General features: G+C 34.5%; 1 protein-coding gene across 1 annotated transcript in view; it reads right to left on the reverse strand.

The window, feature by feature from the left end:
* Rasa1 (RAS p21 protein activator 1) overlaps positions 1-20554 on the reverse strand; it is a 100811-nt gene that overhangs the window by 31187 nt on the left and 49070 nt on the right. Inside the window, exons 8-11 of the mRNA XM_055604063.1 lie at positions 18208-18358; positions 12827-12905; positions 3022-3142; positions 2206-2362 (exon numbers count right to left, since the gene is read on the reverse strand). Coding sequence (XP_055460038.1) covers positions 2206-2362; positions 3022-3142; positions 12827-12905; positions 18208-18358 — 508 coding nt within the window. The remainder of the gene's footprint in view (positions 1-2205; positions 2363-3021; positions 3143-12826; positions 12906-18207; positions 18359-20554) is intronic.

Below are 20554 nucleotides of genomic sequence, written 5' to 3' on the forward strand. Positions count from 1 at the left end.
TAATATAATATAATATAATATAATATAATATAATATAATATAAATATTTCACACAATATAATATTGCAATAGCAGTATTCACAAATTTGGCATTTTGTGCTCTGATATTGCTGCTTTGTAACATAACCGGTATCAACTTAATTTCATTAGTCCTGTTATGTGACAGGGGTATTTTTATACTAATTAAAGGAAATATATTTTATTGATCTTTTGGTCACTTCCCAAAAAAGGTATGTACAGTAAAAATTAGCCTATTTCAGGAAAAAAGATCAAGATTTGAACTTTGTTTCAGAGACATAACTTTTCATATCAGGTTTTGGACCCAGTATCATTAAATAGGCATAACTACGATACATTTAAAGTATCACACAGCCAATTTCTACAAGGAACTGTGCACTAGAAATGAGAAATGACGATATAGTGATGATAAAATGTCCATTTATTGCTTTCCAACTGTCGAACACATCTTTGTTCTATAATTATTTGGAACGAAGTTCATTTTTCATTCAAGAAATATGTGAGTTAAGAGTTATTTCAACTACAAGGATATTCCTTAACTGCTAACCATCTCTCCAGCTCTTACAGAGCACATATTTTTAACAAAACTCTTCTTTTGGCCAGATACCACTATTTGGTACCTAACAGTCATAGTCTGATTCTTTTTCTTCATACAAAAAAAAAAAAAAAAAAAAACCAGAAAACATGAGGCTAAAGCACCCTGGAATTCTTTTTTAATAAAACTGCTCAATATTAATTCAGTCTACAGACAAAAAAATGCTCATATTGCCCATTTTCAAGAAGAAATGTTTGGTTTAATTTGGTGGGCTCAGTTGGGTTAAAGTCTAAGACTTACACTTAATCCTCTTTTCCCACAGGAGATACTTCTCTCCATGCTTTACCACTGACAGCTAGGAAATAAATTATATCATTTATATCCTGTCTCCTTCAGTGAATCCTGTCTTGTGTATCTAAAATCATTATGTTTAATGATTTTAACTCTTCTAACTGGTTTCTTAGCTCTATAGGTGATACTTTGTACATGAATAGTTTTTCAACTAATATGGAGAGATGATGACTGAAAGGCCTTATTCTGCCACCTTGCTCCAACCTAGTCTTTCATATTGTGACTGTGTTGAAGGGTGAATTCTTACCTTTATCATCATCCTGGTTTTTTTTAACAATTTCTTCTATAAAAGCATAGAATAACAAGGTCATGTAAATTAATAAAAATAATTCAATAACTAGTCCTACTACTGAAATGTCATTGCAAAAATGTCTAAGAGTAAATTTTACACAGAGCTTAGTCAAAGCTGAGAAAAAAAATAAAATAAAAACTATCCTTAAATAAATTTTAGATGTTTCTATGCTCTCAAAGTATGTTATAGTTCAAAATGGTCTGAAAACATCCACTATTTTTATCATTTTTTTCTCTTGTTTTATTAATTAATTCAATTTACATCTCGGTCATAGCTCTCTCTCTTTTATCTTCCCAGTCCCACCTTCCCTCCTGCATCCTCTCTCTCCTATTCCTCAGGATAGGGATGTCCCCTATCAAGACATCCCACCTCATCTATTCACATGAGGACTGAGTTTGTCTTCTCTCCTGTGGTCTGGTAGGGAACTCCCATCAAGAGGAAGTGATCAAAAAGCAGGCAACATAGTCCATGTTAGAGATATTCCCCCACTTCCTTAACTAGTGGGCTGAGAGGAAGCCTAAGATGTCTATCGGACATATCTTGTGGTCTGTGCATTGTAGTATGTTTATTCTGTATTATATGACTAAAATCTGCTTATAAGTGAATATATACCATGTCTGTCTTTCTGGGTCTATGTTATTTCACTCAGGATGATACTTTCTAGTTCCATCCATTTGCCTATTGGGAGTGCAAACTTGTACAATCACTTTGGAAATCAATTGGCACTTTCTCAGAAAACTGGGAAGAGCCAGCTATAGCACTCCTAGGAATACACTCGAAAGATGCTCCACCATATAACAAGGTATTTACTCAACCATATTCATTGCAGCTTTATTCGTAATAGCCAAAAACTGGAAACAACCTAGATGTCATTCAACCAAAGAATGAATAAAGAAACTGTGGTACATTTAGACAAGGAAATACCACTCAGCAATAAAAACAATAAAATCATGAGATTTGTATACTATTTTTATTATTAAAATAGGTTTTAAGAAAACCAATGTCTTACCTGCCAAAGAGACTATCGTGGACAACGTAGACAGAACATACACTGAGATCTATTAACCCTTTTGGTTTTGTAGCTCGTTTTTCACTTTCAAAATAAATAAGTTGGGCGTCACTGCCCTCTAAGATAAAATACAAATTTTTCCAACGTTTTCCTTTACCTGTTAAAAAATAGTTTTCTTTCTTTAGCAATGTTGAAATCATATTTTCAAAATATGAAAAAGTAGATAAACTTCAATTTTCATTCTAAGTTTAAAGAATAGATCAATCCATATATAATTATAACATGCCTATAACCTGTGTAGAAAAATGTTTTTTTTTGTTATTATTGCTTGTTTAATGAATTAATGAATGGTAGAGTTTGTTGGAATACTTTACCTGTCTTCAAAATTTTCGTTACAATACAGTATTCAAAATTCTTGTTTTACAGTAATTGCTTTCCACCAACAGCCACCCTTCAATAACTTAATGTAATATTGAGGTAGATCTATAAAATAAGATTTTAGTACCCTGATGTCAAGTGCCACAAAAAATTTCTCTTAAGAAACCACAGCAGAGCCTGAAACTAAGTCAAGATTTAATGATAAACTTGGAAAAATACAGGCTTGTTCAAAAACTCTGGCTAGAAATGTGGAGCTAATAAACTGAACTAAACTGAATTTTCAAACATGCTATGTGTAAGCTCTAAACAAGTATCTGTTACTAATAATTCATGATAAAACTGACATCTTACAATAAGATATATATGTACTATTTATGACTATCATATGGTGAACAGTAAAATCCTATATTAAATTCTTAGTTCCAAAAGTTTACTTACCCTTCTTCAGAAGATAACCTTTCTTAACAATATTTTTATAAAAGGCATCCTTTGTTTTACGACGAATTGTGTTATAGATTTCCTTCCCATCCACAGTATCATTGAGTACTTGTTCTTGATCCTGAATTGTAAAAACATTAAATTTACTTATGAAAATATAACAAATCACTAATTAAAAGTCAGGTAAAAATATGTTTAATATGACGGTCTAAACTTAAATTTTCCAAAAAAATTATCAGAAAGGTTTGATTTCTCAAGAACAATGTCTCATGAACAAATGCTATTTCACAACCTCATTCAGCTTGTTGTATTGTACAGCAAATAATACAATTCTGAAAATTATCTACTTATTCTAGGAAATGAATAAATGACAAATGACAAATGAGGAAGCAATGTGAATTAGAGCAAAGTCATGTTTGCAAATGTTCTTTCCACTGAGAAACACCAGTGAGACTAGAAAACTACAGTTGAATGAGGACACATCCCACCTTACTCAATTCAACATGCAGGTAATAAAGGGCATCCTTACATACACGTCTGATATTTATGAGTTGTCTGACTTGAAATACACATCATTTTTCTTTCTTTTTAATTAATTAATTGATTGGTTGACTGACTAATTAATTGCAATTTACATGCTTTCTATCACAACTAGAGCCCCCTCCCTCATCTCCTCCTAGTTTCACCCTCCCTATCTTTTCAACCCCTGTGCCCCTTCCCTAGTCCACCAACAGGGGAGGACCTCCTCCCCTTCTAGCTGACCCTAGCCTATGAGGTCTCATCAAGGCTGGCTGTATCATCTTCCTCAGTGGCCTTACACCCTCTATGGGGAGGTAATTAAAGAGCTCACTGGGACATGCAGCAGAGGCAAATGCAGGGGGTGTAGGGAGTGGCTCTCCTACCCTGCTACCTTAGGACACCTGCCTAAACCCCTCATATCGTTTTTATTCACAAACTAAAGAATCATATTTATTATAACCCTTACGTGTTTCTTTTTCCTTAGAGATTTTTAAAACGAGACTACATTTTTATTTCAGTTTCTACATCCTATTATGTGTAAATGATGAAATATTATACTTTGATCTCCAAGCCTTTAGGTTTTTTATTAGTCAATTTTACATAATAGGCTTTAATGCATATAAGACAGTTGAAATTGATTGCTAAATTGTGTAAAGAATTATTCTGCAAAGAATATAAAGTTATTTTCATAAATAATTTTCAATTGTATTAGGGTATGCTGCATTGAATTTTAGTACTCCCATTTCTTTATAGTAGTTCTATATGAAAGATAACTATTTAATTGTATTTAGCCATTTTGGAGAGGACCTGTATGTTTATTCAACTTCTCGTACATTTTCATGAACACCTTCATGTTTTGGGACATTCTGCTGTTTCATTTCCTTACACAACAATTTTGCCCAGGCATTAAAATGTTAAGAAACAGAAGCATTAATTACTTTGGATAAAGACTGCAAACTATGATGCGCATACCAAATTTGGCCCATTACCTCTTTTACTTTCTTGCTGTTTTATAGTACTAGTTTGAACCTAAGATATTACAGACACTAGACATGTGCTATACTACACCCAGTTACACTACCAGCTATCCCACCATCAAGGCAAGTCCTCCATATTTTTTCTTTTTTAACTATTTTTATTTTCATTAATTACAGTTTATTTACTTTGTATCCCCCTGTAGCTCTCTTCCTCCTCCCCTCCCTATCCCACCCTTTTTCCTTATTAACCACCTGTTACCCTGCCCCAGTACACTGATAAAAAAGGTCCTCTTCCCCTTTCCCCAGATCCTGGTCTATCAGGTATCATCAGGAGTGACTGCAGAGTCTTCCTGTGACCTGGTAAGGCTGCTCCCCCCTCAGGGGGAGGTGATCAAAGAGCAGGCCAATCAGTTCATGTCAGGAACAGTCCCTGTCCCCATAACTAGGAAACACACTTTGACACTGAACTGCCATGGGCTACCTCTGTACAGGGGTTCCAGGCTTCTCCATGAGTGGTCCTTGGCTAGAGTAACAGTCTCAAAAGAGAACCCTGTGCCCAGATTTCTTGCATCTGTTGCTGGCCTTGTGGAGCTCCTGTCCTTTCCAGGTCTGACTATCTCCCACTTCTTTTATGAGATTCCCTGCAATCTGCCCAAAGATTGCCTACGAATCTGAGCATCTGCCTCAATACACTGCAGGGTAGAGTAGGCTCCTGTACTGTTCCCTGTTGTCTCCCTCCTCTGATGTCTATCCTCTTTGCCTTTCTGGATGGGGATTGAGCATCTTAGCCAGAGTCCTCCTTCTTGACTAGCTTCCTTAGGTGTACAGATTTTAGTATGTTTATCCTGTATTATATGACTAATATCCACTTATGAGTACAAACCCTGTGTGTCTTTCTGCTTCTGGGATACCTCACTGAGAATGATCTTTTCCAGTCCCTACCATTTACCTGCAAATTTCATGATTTCCTTGTTTTTTTATTGCAGAGTAGGATTCCACTGTGTAGATGTACTACAATTTCTGTATCCATTCCTCAACTGAGGGGCGGCTGGGTTGTTTCCAGATCCTGGCTAATACAAATACAGCTGCTACAAACATGACTGAGCAAATGTCCTTGTTGTATACTTGAGCATCTTTTGGATATATGCCGAAGAGTGGAATAAACGGATCTTTAGGAAGTGCTATTCCTAATTGTCTGAGAAAGTGGAAGATTGATTTCCCAAGAGGTTGTACAAGTTTACATTCCCACCAGCAGTGGAGGAAGGTTCCCCTTTCTCCACATCCTCTCCAGCATGTGCTGTCACTTGAGTTTTCATCTTAGCCATTCTGATGGGTGTAAGGTGAAATCTCAGGTTTGTTTTGATTTGAATTTCCCTGATGACTAATGACGTTGAACATTTCTTAAAGTGTTTCTCTGCCATTCGTTATTCCTCTATTGCTGTGTGACTTCTTGAGTTCTTTAGATATACTGATATTGGCCCTCTGAGATATAGGGTTGGTGAAGATCCTTTTGCAATCTGTAGGCTGTTGGTTTGTTTTGACAACAGTGTCCTTTGCTTTATAAAAGCTTTTCAGATTCATGAGGTCCCATTTATTGATTGTTGATCTTAGAGCCTGTGCTGCTGGTGTTCTGTTCAGGAAGTTGTCTCCTATGCCAACGAGTTCAAGGCTCTTTCCCACTTTTTCTTCTAAGCACTTTAGTGTGTCTGGGTTTATGTTGAGGTCTTTGATCCACTTGGACTTTAGTTTTGTGCAGGGTGATAAGTATGGATCTATTTGCATTTTTCTACATGTAGACATCCAGTTAGACCAGCACCATTTGTTGATGATGCTGTATTTTTTTTCATTGTATGGTTTTAGCATCTATGTCAAAAATCAGGTGTCCATAAGTGTGTGGGTTTGTTTCTGAGTCTTCTATTTGATTCCACTGATCCACCATTCTGTTTCTATGCCAGTACCATGTCGTCTATAGTACAGCTTGAGATCAAGGATGGAAATACCTCCAGAAGATCTTTCATTGTAGAGGATTGTTTTGGCTGTTCTGGGTTTCTTGTTATTCCATATAAAGTTGAGAATTTTTCTTTCAAGGCCTGTAAAGAATTGTTTTGGTAATTTGATGGGAATTGCATTGAATCTGTAGATTGCTTTTGGTAAGATGGCCAATTTTACTATGTTAATCCTGCCAAGCCATGAGCATGGGAGATCTTTCCAGGTAATGATATATTTTTCTAATTCTTTCTTTAGAGACTTAAAATTTTTTTCATACAAGTCTTTGACTTGCATGGTTACAGATACACCAAGGTACTTTATGCCCTTTGTGGCTATTGTGAAGGGTGTTGTTTCCCTAATTTCTTTCTCAGCCCTTTCATCTTTGGTATACAGAAGGGCTACTGCGGTTGTTTTTTGTTTTGTCTGTTTTTAGTCAATTTTTTATCCAGCCACTCTGCTGAAGGGGTTTTTCAGCTGTCGGAGTTCCATGGTAGAATTTATGGGGTCACTTAGGTACACTATCATATCATCTGCAAATAGTGATATTTTAACTTCTTCCTTTCCAATTTGTATCCCCTTGATCTCCTTTGTCTTATTGCTCTAGCTAGTACTTCGAGAACCATGTTGAAGAGATATGGAGAGAGTGGGCAGCCTTGCCTTGTCCCTGCTTTAAGTTTCTCTCCGTTTTGTTTGATGTTGGCTATAAGCGGCTTGCTGTATATTACCTTTACTATGTTTAGGTATGTGCCTTGCATCCTTGATCACCCCAATACTTTAAAGATGAATGGATGTTGGATTTTTGTCAAATGCTTTTTCAGCATCTAAGAAGATTATCATTTCTTTCTTTCTTTCTTTTTCTTTCTTTCAGTTTGTTTATATGATGGATCACATTGATGGACTTCTGTATATCGAACCACCCCTGCATATCTGAGACGAAGCCTACTTGGTCATAGTGGATGGTATCTTTGATGTGTGCTTGTATTCATTTTGCAAGTATTTTGTTGAGTATTTCTGTATCAATGTTCATAAGGGAGATTGGCCTGAAATTCTTTTTCTTTGTTGGGTCTTTATAAGTTTTAAGTACCAAGGTGACTGTGTTTTCATAGAATGAGTTTGGTAGTGTTCCTCTGTTTCTATTTTGTGGAAGAGTTTTAAGAGAATTGGTGTTAGCTCAAAATTGAAGGTCTGGTAGAATTGTGTGCAGAAACCATCTGGCCATAGGCTTTTATTGGATGGGAGAGTTTTAATGACCGTGTCTACTTACTTAGGAGTATGGGACTATATAATTGATTTACTTGGTCTTGATTTAGCTCTGGTAAGTGGAATCCATTAAGAAAAAAGTCCATTTCATTTAGATTTTCAAATTTTGTGGCAATTCCTCCTTTTTTGCACTAAGTTTTACTGTACCATAGACATGTTTATTACTTTATATATTGCCTATAGTTGTTTTAAGTTACCTTAGACACCAAATCTAATGTCCTTTCCCTTTACAGAAAAGCTGTTCTAATTCCTGCTAAAGACAGAAAGATGAAATAGTGAACTAAGTCCTCTGTGTTACATCACCCTTGGCTTTTAATGCACTGCCAGGTACTACAGTGTCTTTAAAAGGGCTAAGAAGACATTTTCTTGCCTTTTGTTAGCATTCATTAAACACAGCTAATTTAAACTTTAGAGTTTTTAATTTTATGCTACGAATGGTTAAGAGAAAAACTGAGCAAAATATTTGACATTTACAAGAACAATGAAAGGCTGAATTTAAAGAAATGACTATATTCTGGAATTTTATTGTGATGAAATTGATTTTGATAACCAAATCTCAATGAATTTTCTCAAATCTAAGAACCAATGAGTATTTCTAGGAAATAAGTAGGGTAATTTGAACTGCAAGTCATGTACAACAAGAAAGAACGACCCTAGCAAACAAACATGTGACATGTACATACATACATATGTGCATATATATACATGTGTGTATACACACACGTATGTGCACAAGTACACACACACACAGTCCTTAACTGCTTAAGGACTAACTGTCATTTAATAGGGAGGATACCACATGCACTATAATGAAAAGAGCAAGATTATCCTACTTTTCTAAATAAAAATTATTAATGTTCTTAAGTTCTTTTCATATTTATTCATGCAAGTTGTGAACTAATGCTGAAAATAAGTTTTATTAAAAGGTTATTAAAGTAAAACATATAATAAGGAAATAAAAAAAATCGCTGGGTGTTCTAAGTTGGTATTTTTAAATATAAAAACATTAATTACAGAGTAATAAACACTGTACTTTTTAAAAATGGCCTTCAGTGTATCAATTTTGATAAGTTAAACCCCCAATAGGATTATTTAAAGTTTGCTATCAGCACTGGAGTTATAAGAACCAGATTAATTATAAGCAGACCTTATCATCATATACAAGACAGTTTGTTCCATGAGCATGTTAAAAAAAAAAAAAAAGGGAAAAAAAAGCAGCTGAGGAATGGTTAGCTGCACACTGAAGACTTACTTAATCATTAAAGAAAGCCAGGACTATACACACGGTAAATACAGAGCAAAAATGTGCTACATTTAAGCACTTTCTAACACTTTCTTACACATGATGTGTCAAATAAGCACATAAACATTAAAATACACACAGATGGTAATTAGTAATGACTAATTTCCTGGTTAATACAAATTTGTACTCATCAATTTTTATTTCAGTGGTAGTCTTTGTATTAGCTGTAGAACGAGGCATACTTATGTAAGACATACAACATTCATTCTTAGCTTTATATACATGACTTCATGTATTTATACATGACACAATCTCTAATAATTGTGTGTTTCTATTGTGTGTTTCTAGGTGTGTGTGGACGCTGAGGCCTGAGGACAAGGTAGTGTCCTTTCCCAATCTCTCTCCAGCTTAGTTTTTGAGACATTTTCACTCCCTCAAATTAGAGCTTGCCAATTCAGTAAGACTGCTTAGCCAGTATCCAAAGATCCTTCTCCCTACATCTTCTCTCAGTACTGGGATTATAGCTGCACACCACTGAATCCAGCTTTTTTTAAAGTGAACTCTGGGGAAATCAATTTTTTCTCACGTTTATATTATAAGCACTTTACTAAAGAAACCATCTCTCCAGCTTTCTTAAAACTTAAGGTATACTGCCCTACAAATCATAAAGGATTCTAGTATCTTCTAAGATATGAGTAAGAATGCAGCTTCACTTGCAGGTTGAAATAAATCACTACAAATCACAGCATGGGCATGTGTTCCTTACCCTGGTCCACTTTCTACATAGTTATGAATAAGATCTCATTTTACACAGTCCTCCCTAGGAGCAGTGGATAAACTGAGAATACATATGCTACGAAAGTGAAACTTCAATATGACTTTGTTACTCAATAGCTAGAAAAACACCATTTAACAATTCAGTTAACACTAAATTCAACACACTGAACTCATCGCAGATCACTAATGATGTTCTACATAGAAAAAGTCAGTAAATGTATTGAATAAATTGTATGTTAGAAATGTAGAGTGCTTTGAAAAATAGAAGTAGATGTGGTGTTAGTTTCTAAATAAATATTATTGTACAGCTATTTTTTTCCAAAAATTTTTGTATTCAAAAGGCTAAGTAGACTTCTGAGGGAAAAGCTATCTCAAAGATCTAAAGAAGGTAAAAAGCCAAGCATATTTTAAAATCTCCAACACGGCCAGGAGGTGAGGAAGCATGCCGTTAATCCAGCACTCAGGAAGCAAAGGTAGGAGGATCTCTGTGAGTTCGAGACTAGCCTGGTCTACAGAGCAAGTTCCAGGATGGCCAAGCCTATTACACAGAGAAACCCTGTCTCAACAAACAAACAAATCAAACAAACAAAACTTCAAACAGGGCCAAAATATGAATTCAGGTAACAGATGAGGACAGTGGCTAAGACTGAAATGTCAACATAGAGTTTTCCTGTCTGCCACCAAAAGGATTTTATCTTTTATTCTGAAATCTTGAGCATTTTCAAGCATTAAATAGAAGAATGAATCCAACTCACATTTTAAATGAATACCTCCACCTATTATGTACTACAAGGGTCAAAAGCACACACAGTGAAAAATATCATTATTTGTGTGTGTGTGTGTGTGTGTGTGTGTGTGTGTGTTGTTCAGATTCTGAACATATTTTGAAGTCAGAGCAAGAAGGATGTTCCCCAACATATTGGACATAGTGAAAAAAAGAACCAAGGATGACTCAGTGCCTTGAGAAATGTACTTAGCCTTTCTAGTTTAAGTTTTGTTATTTATAAAATAGGCATGATTACAGTGTCAACCTGACCAAATTGTTGGAATAATTAACTATTATGCATAGAAAAAAATACCTAACACATACTTGGAAGTGTTTCAGAATTTTGTATTTTTTAATGTTTTCATTTACTATGTCTGTTTAGGAGCAAGAGGTTTTTCTCAGGCACATGTGGAGGGCAGAGGATAATTTGAAGTCTCCTTCCATTAAGTGAGTGCCTGGGACTAAACTTATGTAGTCAGGCTCAAGGGCCACTGCCTTACCCACTGAGCCATCTCACTATCTGCTTTTCTTTTATTAAATGTATTTATTTAGTATTCTGCCTGTATGTATGCCTACACACATGTTCTACTTAAAAAATAAAAACAAATTATTTGTTTATGTTTCCTTTTGTTGTTTTTTGATATAGTCTTCCTGGCCTGGAATTGACAATTTAGACCAAGGTGGTCTCCCACTAGCAGCAATCCTATCTCTACCTCAGGAGTGTCAGATTGCAGATACCTCACACAACTCTAAATAAATAAATAAATAAAAATAAAGAAGGAAAGGAAAGGGGAAAGGAAAAAGGGAAGGGAGGAGAGGGGATAGAAGGAGAGGGGAGGAAAAGGGGAGGGGAGGAAAAGAGAAGGGAGGGGAGGGAAAGGAAAAGGAAAGGAAAAAGGAAAGGGAAAGGAAAAAGAAAAGGAAAAGGAAAAAGAAAAGGAAAAGGAAAAGGAAAGAAAAACGAAAGGAACAAGGAAAGAGGAAAAAGCGAAGAGAAAAGGAAAAAGGGAAAAGAAAAAGGAAAGGAAAGGAAAAAGGAAAGCAAAGGAAAGGAAAGCAAAGCTCAGAAGTACCTCTTCCTAACCTCTGCTATATTCTCTCCATATATGTCAGAAAGGACAATTATAGTAAGAACTAAGATACCCTACATGTTAACCAGGATTTAATAAGCTCTTTTTCAATCAATCCTGCCTTGTCTAGGACGTTGTGCAAGTGCTACCACTCCTGACTTAACCCATCATTCTCTTTTACTATTTACTTGAATATACAAACATGTTCTTTCTTGATAAAACTACAGCCAAATAATGTAATAAAAAATTTAAACTTCTCTTAGCCTTAATACTCTTTCAGCTTTTTTTTTTTTTTAACCTAAATAAGCCTGGCTATGAAAACAATTAAATCTTCATTTTTCCCTCAAAAGAATTCACTTCTTTTCCTAGTGTTATATTTATCTTGACCACTGCTATCAAGAAGGTACTAACTAATAACTACTCAAGTACTCTAAAGGTCATCTAAAAAACTGTACAGGTCTGTAGAGCTGGAGGGTGTGTGAGAGGAAAGAGTGCCAGGCGCAGAACTTACACTACCCACTCTTAACACTCAGGGAGCATTACTATAAGGGAACAGAAGGCATGTGAGAGCCAGAAGCTAGGCTCAATAAAACCACAGCAATTATTATTAACTCATAACTGTAATTACCTACGCTGCATCCACACAAGACTGGCCCCATTTACAATCACAGAAAGGGGAGGAACTCACTGGGCACTACTCTATACCTCTGTTGTATTGACAGGTTCTGTGGGAAGTGAGAATCACTGCCTTTAGTTGTGATACACTCCTGAGCATACTAGGGCTCAGGAGTGGCAGACAGCCCTGGTTAAACTCTGTGTATAGCAAAACAAGATTAATAGACATGAATGACAAGAGTTCTTTGTTGGGAGGAGGTGAGGTAGATATGAAGTGAGGAATAAGAGTAGTCAGTAGAAATAAGAGTAGTCAGTAGAAATGCATACGTGTGAAAAACTAAGAACAATTATAGTAAAAATGAAAAACCGAAGGCAGAAAATGAAGTTACCATGGGCTTACTAATTATCTAAAGTGAATATTATTGAAAAGTAAAAAAGCCTCTCACAATTCATTTTCTAAAGGAATCAGAGTAATCATTAGTTTTAAATTTTACCTAGTTTTAAAAGAACAAATGCTTATGTAACCATCACAAAATTATTTTTAAAATAAGAAGCTAATTACTACAAACAAGAGAAAAATAACACTGACCTGCATTGGAACAGGTTCCTTAAGATAATAGCCTTCGACAATCTGTTCTTTCCGATAGTGTTCTATGATGTCCTCGATACTGTTAAAATAATTAACAGTATAAATATCTTAGGATACAAGTAAACTGTTACCAAGGATTATCTATTTATAAGTAGTTCTTGACAGCATATAATCTGAATATATTCATAGAATTAATTAACATAATATTGCACTTTTTATAAAGACAGGAATGTTACAAATACAGGTTTACAGGTTGTAATACATAAGTTAAAGATTGTGGTTTCCCATACATATCAAACATGCAGCCAAGTCAATGACACTTCACTCCATACTCAGAAAGTTGCATTCAGTGAGAAAATGAGTACAAAGCTGTGTGTGTGTGTTTCTTTTCTTTCTTTCTGTTTTTTTTTTTTTAAACAATCCTTCAGACATGACAATAAGGAACTAAAAGAAGTAAACAATTTGTTTACTTAGGAACAAAGTAAGAATTTTTTTACATCAAATCACTTATACATTTGCTTTTGCACAGAATGTCCTTATATCATAAAATAGCACAGGAATAGTTAAGTAAAAATGGAAGTTGAAGAATATAAAGAAAAACGAATAGCTAATTTCCTCTGTACAGTTGTCACTGTGGCAGGGGAGGATTAGATGATTTTGAATAAAAAGTACCATCAACTTTTCTATATATTTGGGAAATATTACTAATGAAACTGAGAGTAAAATGACATAATGTAACAAAGTTTAGGTTGTCACGGAATATTTTTTTGTAATAAATAAAACTGTGTTCTGTAATTTATAGGTCAAATAAATGTCTGGATATTTAACTTCTACTTATACTTTTATTTTATATACTAAATGGATGTTTTTAAGATGACCACAATACGTCTCTAAAGAGTTTTTTTTTTTTTAATCTACCCCTTGATTTTTTTCTTTCTATAATTCTTCAGGATGACAAAAGAACAACAGGATTTTTTGTATGTAGATGTACAATTCCAGCATCTCTCCTACACTAAAAAATTCAAAAGTAAAATATACAGATTTTAAAAGGTAACTACAAATACATGTAATTATTAACAGACAGGAGAAAGGTGGGGTGAAAACCAACAAGATAAATTTTTAACACAATGAGAGATTTTGAAGACAGCATAAATCTAAAACTGAAGAAAACAGAAAATCAGAAAAAAATGACTGTAGCTATACAGCATCACAAAGATTGTTTTAAAGGAAAAAATTTTACCTATGAAGATCAGTAAAGATCAAAGCCTTTTGTATGGATGAGAAGGAGACAATCATGGTAAATGCAGGCATGGAAATATAACAGTTAAATGTAGTGATTTATACAATTGGTATGTTTTTAAATTTAATTTTGCTTATATATTTATTTATTGCAATTTATTCACTTTGTATACCCTCTGCAGCCCCCTTCCTCAACTCCTCCCAGTCCTATCCACCCTCCCTCTTCTCCCCCTATGCCCTTTCCCTAGTCCCCTGATAGGGGAGGACCTCTTCCTCTTCTATTTGACCCTTGGTTATCAACTTTATGTTTTAAATATGTAAAAATGATTCTTGATAAGATAATTTAAATTTTTACAAGCTTGAATGGAGGCACCCTGGATGGGTAGATAAAGCTGCTCTCAGAAGCCACAGGTTATTAAATGAAAATTTCAGCACCAAGGGTGGGCTACTTCCTTTAATGCCCCCAAACAATATAAGCTATCACTTTTATTGATTAGCCATGAGAAAGATGTGGTAAGCTTCTATTTCTGAAAGCACCATACCTTGAACACTGAGAAATAAAGTGGAAAGAAAGCTAGAAGCTTCTTCCCTTTGTGTGGTTCTAGAAATCACTATGCAAGTAGATGGAGAGAACTGACATCAAGTTTCAGTTGTAGATCCTCTGTGCTACACCCCCAACCTACCAGGCCAGATGTGCCCACTGGCATATGACTATATGGGTATATGGGTTGGCTATAAGGGTAGCCAACCACTTTCTGATGGGATCTGAGGCCTGGTTCACAGGAGAGAAAGCTCATCTGGTACTGTAAACCTGATCAAGTCCATGGCTGCAGCAGTCATAGGCTCTAGCAGGAAAGAAGATTCAGCTGCTGTTTTGTAGAGTAGATATGATGCACATCCAGATTTCCTTCTCGCAAAGAATAGTAGCACAAACCTTTAAAACAGCACTTGGGAAGCAAAGGCAGGTGGATCACTATGAGTAAAGTGAGCCAGGTCTATATAGTCCCAGGACAGCTAGGGTTACGTAATGAGACGTGGTCTCAAAAAACAATACAAATTAGCTTCTAATTAACTGTGTTCATTCCCAAAGACTAGTGCTGTTTTCAGCTTTGTTCAAAGAAGCTTCTTTCTATAGTGCACAACAATTACTGCTGAGATTTACAACTTAAGTGTCTGCTATAATTTGACGTCTTATCTCCCCTTCCAAAACTCAGGGAGCATTGTGGAAGAAGGGACAGAATGAATGCAAGAGTTAAATGAAAGGGTGACATGTTGTACATTGTACAAGGCATGGCAATTGCATTTGTAAACCCTCATCAACTATTACCTGCACACCACTGCAAAAGCATCAATCTCTAAACACCCTGCCATGGAGAAGGGAGAGGCTCATGAGGGCCACCTCTCCCTGAGGATCTATAGACAATTAATAGTTGCTAAAGAAGAAAAATATATTTTCTTCAGTTACTGTAGCCACTGGGAGGGCACCTACTGATAAAACAAGAAAATTCTATAGACACTGTGCCATGTACTTTAATTTAGTACATATTATAAAAAAAACAATGCACACTGCTTCCTGAGCCCTACACAAGTGCAATATACTCTTCAGTGTCTTACTAAAGCCCCACTGCTTCCTCTTTATCATTACCTAAATTGTACTTTTTTTGGTGGTTTCCACAACTATTTTCTGTTTGTTTGCTTTGGTTTTTCAATCTATCACAATTTGAACATCATCTTTTCTAACACTTTGGAGCACTAATAGTGTACAAATGTAACTTTTTTAATTTGTATACAGCACACTAGATTACACTAAATAATTAGTCAATAAATATCTGCTGAGTTTAATTTGGCACTAAATGCCTCTCCTATTCACACATTGTGTCAAAGCAGTAACTCAACAGTCGCTTTGTGCAACAGAGCAAAATGTCTAATGGGAAAACAGAATACCATAGTATGCTGCTGTTAGATTTAATGAATATTATATCACATATCCATATCTAAATAATAACACATACATGTTTTCTTCTAAATTACCTAGGAACTATTACTAATAAAACTTTTTTTCTGTTCATCATCACATAATTTGTGCCTTATTTTTATATTGTGTGTATGTGCAAGCACACATGTGTGTCTCTTGAGTGCAAGACATGTGTGGAGGTCAGAGTCAACTTTTGCGAATCAATTCTCTTGTTCCACCATGGGTTCCAGGAATCAAACTCAGGTTGTCAAACTTGCACAGCATTTGTTTTTGACTCTCTGAGCTACCTTGTCAACCTTTGTTTAAAACAAACAAACAACTCTAAGAACTCAAATCAAGATATCTTAACATTTTAAGATTAATATATTCATAGGGAATAAAAAAGTAAGAAAGTCACATTTGGGGAGTGGGCAAGACCATTGTAAATCTTTATTAAGTCCCCGAATCATTTCTTCTTTTTCCATTATGGTCTCTACAAAGACTACTTTCAAAAATCTTATTGAGAGCCCAGTTTGTACAAAGATTTATCATGTTTATAGAGATGACAAAGTTTAGATTAAAACAGTCTTTAAAATAAATAATCCTGGGTAAATTATTTCATCTTTGTGGTAGTTTGAATGAAAAAGAACCACCTAGACTCAGGAAGTGGCACTATTGGCAGGTGTGGCCTTGTTGAAGGAAATATGTCACCAGGGGTGGGTTTAAAGTTTCAGAAGCCCAAGCCAGGCCCAATGTCACTTTCTAGTCCTGATGTCTGCTGGTCAGGATGTAGAACTCTCAACTACTTCTTCAACATCCTATCTGCCTACATACCGGCAAGTTTCCTTACATGACTATAATAGAATATAAATCTTTGAATTATAAGCCAGACCCAATTAAATGTTTTTCTTTATAACAGTTGCAGTACCTTGGCCCTCTGCACAATATGTAACAGTTATGCAATTTGGTCTTTATGTGGGTCTAACAGTGAGAGCAGAAGGGTAGGGGAGGGGGAGTTGTCTCTGACTCTGTTGAGTACCTTTGAGACCCTTTCTCCTCTTCTATCCTCAATTGAGGGTGTACCTAGTCGATATCCATGGGACCCCTCCCCTTTTCCGAAGAAAATGAAGGAAAAATGGATGGATGGGGGAAGGACTGGTAGAAGAGGAAACTGTGGTAAGGATGTAAATTAAAAGAGTAATTAAAAGTGTTGCTCTGGTCATGTCTCTTCACAGTGATAAAATTCTTACAATCTCTTTTAAAAAAAAAAAAAACACCTCAATTTGGATATTTAATAATTCAATTGCATATGTATGCTTTCAATGTATGTTCTAGGTTTCCCAAAATCTTCACAATGGGAAAATCTAATCTAAGAAAAATTCCAACTCTAGCTGAATTATAGGTGAAGATGTCTAAACCCAGATTATAAGATTGAAGATAATCAGGTAGCTTAATATAATGAGGTGTGCAAACATCTACAGTTAAACCTTTCATTTAATGTCTTTTTAAATTCTCCACTGAACTTAGTAAAGATTTCATCACTGAATTTTGGTTTCCCAGATAATCAGCTATTGGAGCATTAAGAACTTAAAACTCAAATTGGAACTTAGGAAATTCTAATTTAGTCAGGGACTATTAGGGCAGTATTAAGTTAAGCAAGTAAATATATTTTTAAAATAAGATCATGCCATCCTCCAAAAAGGAAAATAATAGTACCCTGTATTATCAAAGTGGGCAAATGTTTCATCCAGCTTTCTCTTTTCCAGAAAAATATTTCCACTCCATATCATACAATTTCCTCTATTAATTTAATTACCTTCCTAATAAGCAAGCAACCAAAAATCACTGAGTTTTGAGACAAAGTTGTCTCAGAAGTTGAGAGGTAGAAACAAATCATGACTCACAAAATGTATCAACTTATCACCTTGAAAGAATAATCTAATTACATAATATTTGTAAAAATCAGATGACTCCTAGGGAATTATATACAAATAGCTTGTACACAAATATTTTAGTAGACAACACTATATTTGGCAGTAGACAGATTATTAATATTTATGTTTGACACTGTTTTAAAACATTCTCACAAAAGACTACTGCAACATTAGAAATTGAGGAAATTTATATATTTTGATTCCAACTATTTTTACCACAGTTAGAACATAATTTAAATTGTTTTATGATTTACCTGTTATAATATCGACCCCCCATCATAAACTGGTTGTTAGGTGTTGGGCAAATTTTAAATCGCTGAATATTTTCATTGGTCCGAAAATATAGGGAATAATCACCAGGAGTATTATCTGAGGGCCTCACAAGAAAGCTGCAGACATGGCCAACTGTAAAAATCAAGCTGTTAGTTTTATACTCTAATTATCAAATCAAAGAGAAAATAGGTTAAGTAATTTAAATAAGAAGTCAAAGTCATGAGCACAAGCAAATTTTTATCAAAAAACTTTTAAGACAGTGTTTCCTATTTTCATTTCATGTTTACAACCTCCCATGTTATTCCTGGTGTATCTTAACTAGTTCTGTTTTATAAACATATGGAATAGAAATTCTGTAACAGTAAATTCTGGAGCATATCTATACCCTTCCTAATCAGAAAGAACCACCTGACAGTGACAGTAACTAAAACTGTTACATTATATGTTAATCTCCTAAAGAAGATATTTCAAAAGTTAAATTAATTTTGCCTAATAGTCTATACTTTTTTTGGATTTCCAATTAATGACTAAAAAGCAATACTGTAAAATAATTGTGTAAAAGCTTACAAAGGTTAGTTCAAAATCACTTAAGTATCTGAGTACATTATCTTGTCAATACACACATCTGATAATTTACACACTAGTATTATCCTGAAAAGGCACACACAGTGGACAATTGGCCATGACTCCTAACACTGTAGTATTTTCTTTGTGGTTAAGTACTGGTATCAGAAAGATGAGGAATTGATTCTTGTAAGAAAACATAACACAATTATCACATGAAATCTAGCTTAGGCTTTTGCTATCAAGTATCTTGGTACTAAATATAAAAAAGAAAATAAATATTTTTACTTATTTTATACATATAATATATCTTATAAACTAATGATATATAAAATGTATAATAATATAAAATAAATAATATAAATTGTATAAATTTTATTATATATCATAATAAAATTATATATTATACATTTTATATAATAATATATTATATATTATATATAATAAAGTTTTCAAGGTTCAACTTTGTGTGTGTGCAAATTAAAAACTGTACAAACTGTGTGATTTAATATAAGATAAAACTCTTGGTGACAGTGCTGATACCATGTGTCTTCTGCAATGTAAGATGGAAACCACATGCAAATTTGTACACTAATGTGTTTGTATAATTCTGGGAAAGTTTCCATTCTTTCAAAAAGACTATGTAAATGAACAAAAATATAAACTAATGTGAGAAATTATGTGAGGCTCTTTTCATGTTTGCTCACCCAAAAAGAAAAAATGGTCGATCTTTAAGTATGTGGTGATTCGGTATCTAAAATAAACCTACACCAAAAATGGACTAAAATGAGTATTTCTGGTTCCACCCTGAAAGCTGATGGTATACCACTCTGGTTTAAACTTGACCTCTATTTCTACCATACAGCATTGGTATATTTTAAGTAGATTTTCTGAATCTACTTAATGCTGGTTAAAATATACATTAAACACTTCAAAAACTGCCTTAAATCCTGTATGAGACCAAAACATTGATTTAGACGTAAGTTTTAGCTCTTAAACAACTGGGTTCAGATATTTAAAAGCTGGTAGTTTATTTACTGTAATTACCTATCTTCAGGTACCCTAGAAAATACAGAAACTACCAATTTTTGAAGAACCACAACATCTAAAATACATATATTTTTTTGCCAAATCTGTCAGAAATTGTTTACTAATAAATTAGCCTAGCAATGAACAGTCAACCATATAGAACGAAGTACCATAGCTGTTCCTTTAAGTCAGTAGTTCTCAACTTTCCTAATACTGTGACCCTTTAATACAGATCCTCAATGTTGTGTTGACCCCAACCATAAAATTATTTTCGTTGCTACTTCATAATTGTAATTTGCCACTGTTGTGAATTGTGATGTGAATGTTTGGGGACAAAAAGGTTTGCTAAAAGGGTCACAACCCACAGGCTGAGGACCACTGTTTTAAGTAATAAACCCATAATATAAGTAAAATTAATTTGCATTTCCCTGTAACAATCACAGTAATTGGGAATTACATATTAAATAAAGCTCAGTTACGTAATTCCACCATGCACTCAAGAATATATATTGGTACATGCCTTTAATGAGAACATGCCTTGAGAACTATATGGAGTTCAAAAGTTATTGAGTCACAGGTAGGTACATCTCTGCTAGTTCAAGATCAGCCTTGTCTATACAGCGAGTTCCAGGGCTGTTACACAAAGAAATCATGTCTTGAAAAACCACAAAAAAGTAAAAATAAAACACACACACACACACACACACAAAAAAAAAAAAAAAAAAAAAAAAAAAA

Source organism: Psammomys obesus, unplaced genomic scaffold, assembly GCF_907164565.1.
Source record: "Psammomys obesus unplaced genomic scaffold, mPsaObe1.curated_primary_1811, whole genome shotgun sequence".
NCBI classification, from domain to species: Eukaryota; Metazoa; Chordata; class Mammalia; order Rodentia; family Muridae; genus Psammomys; species Psammomys obesus.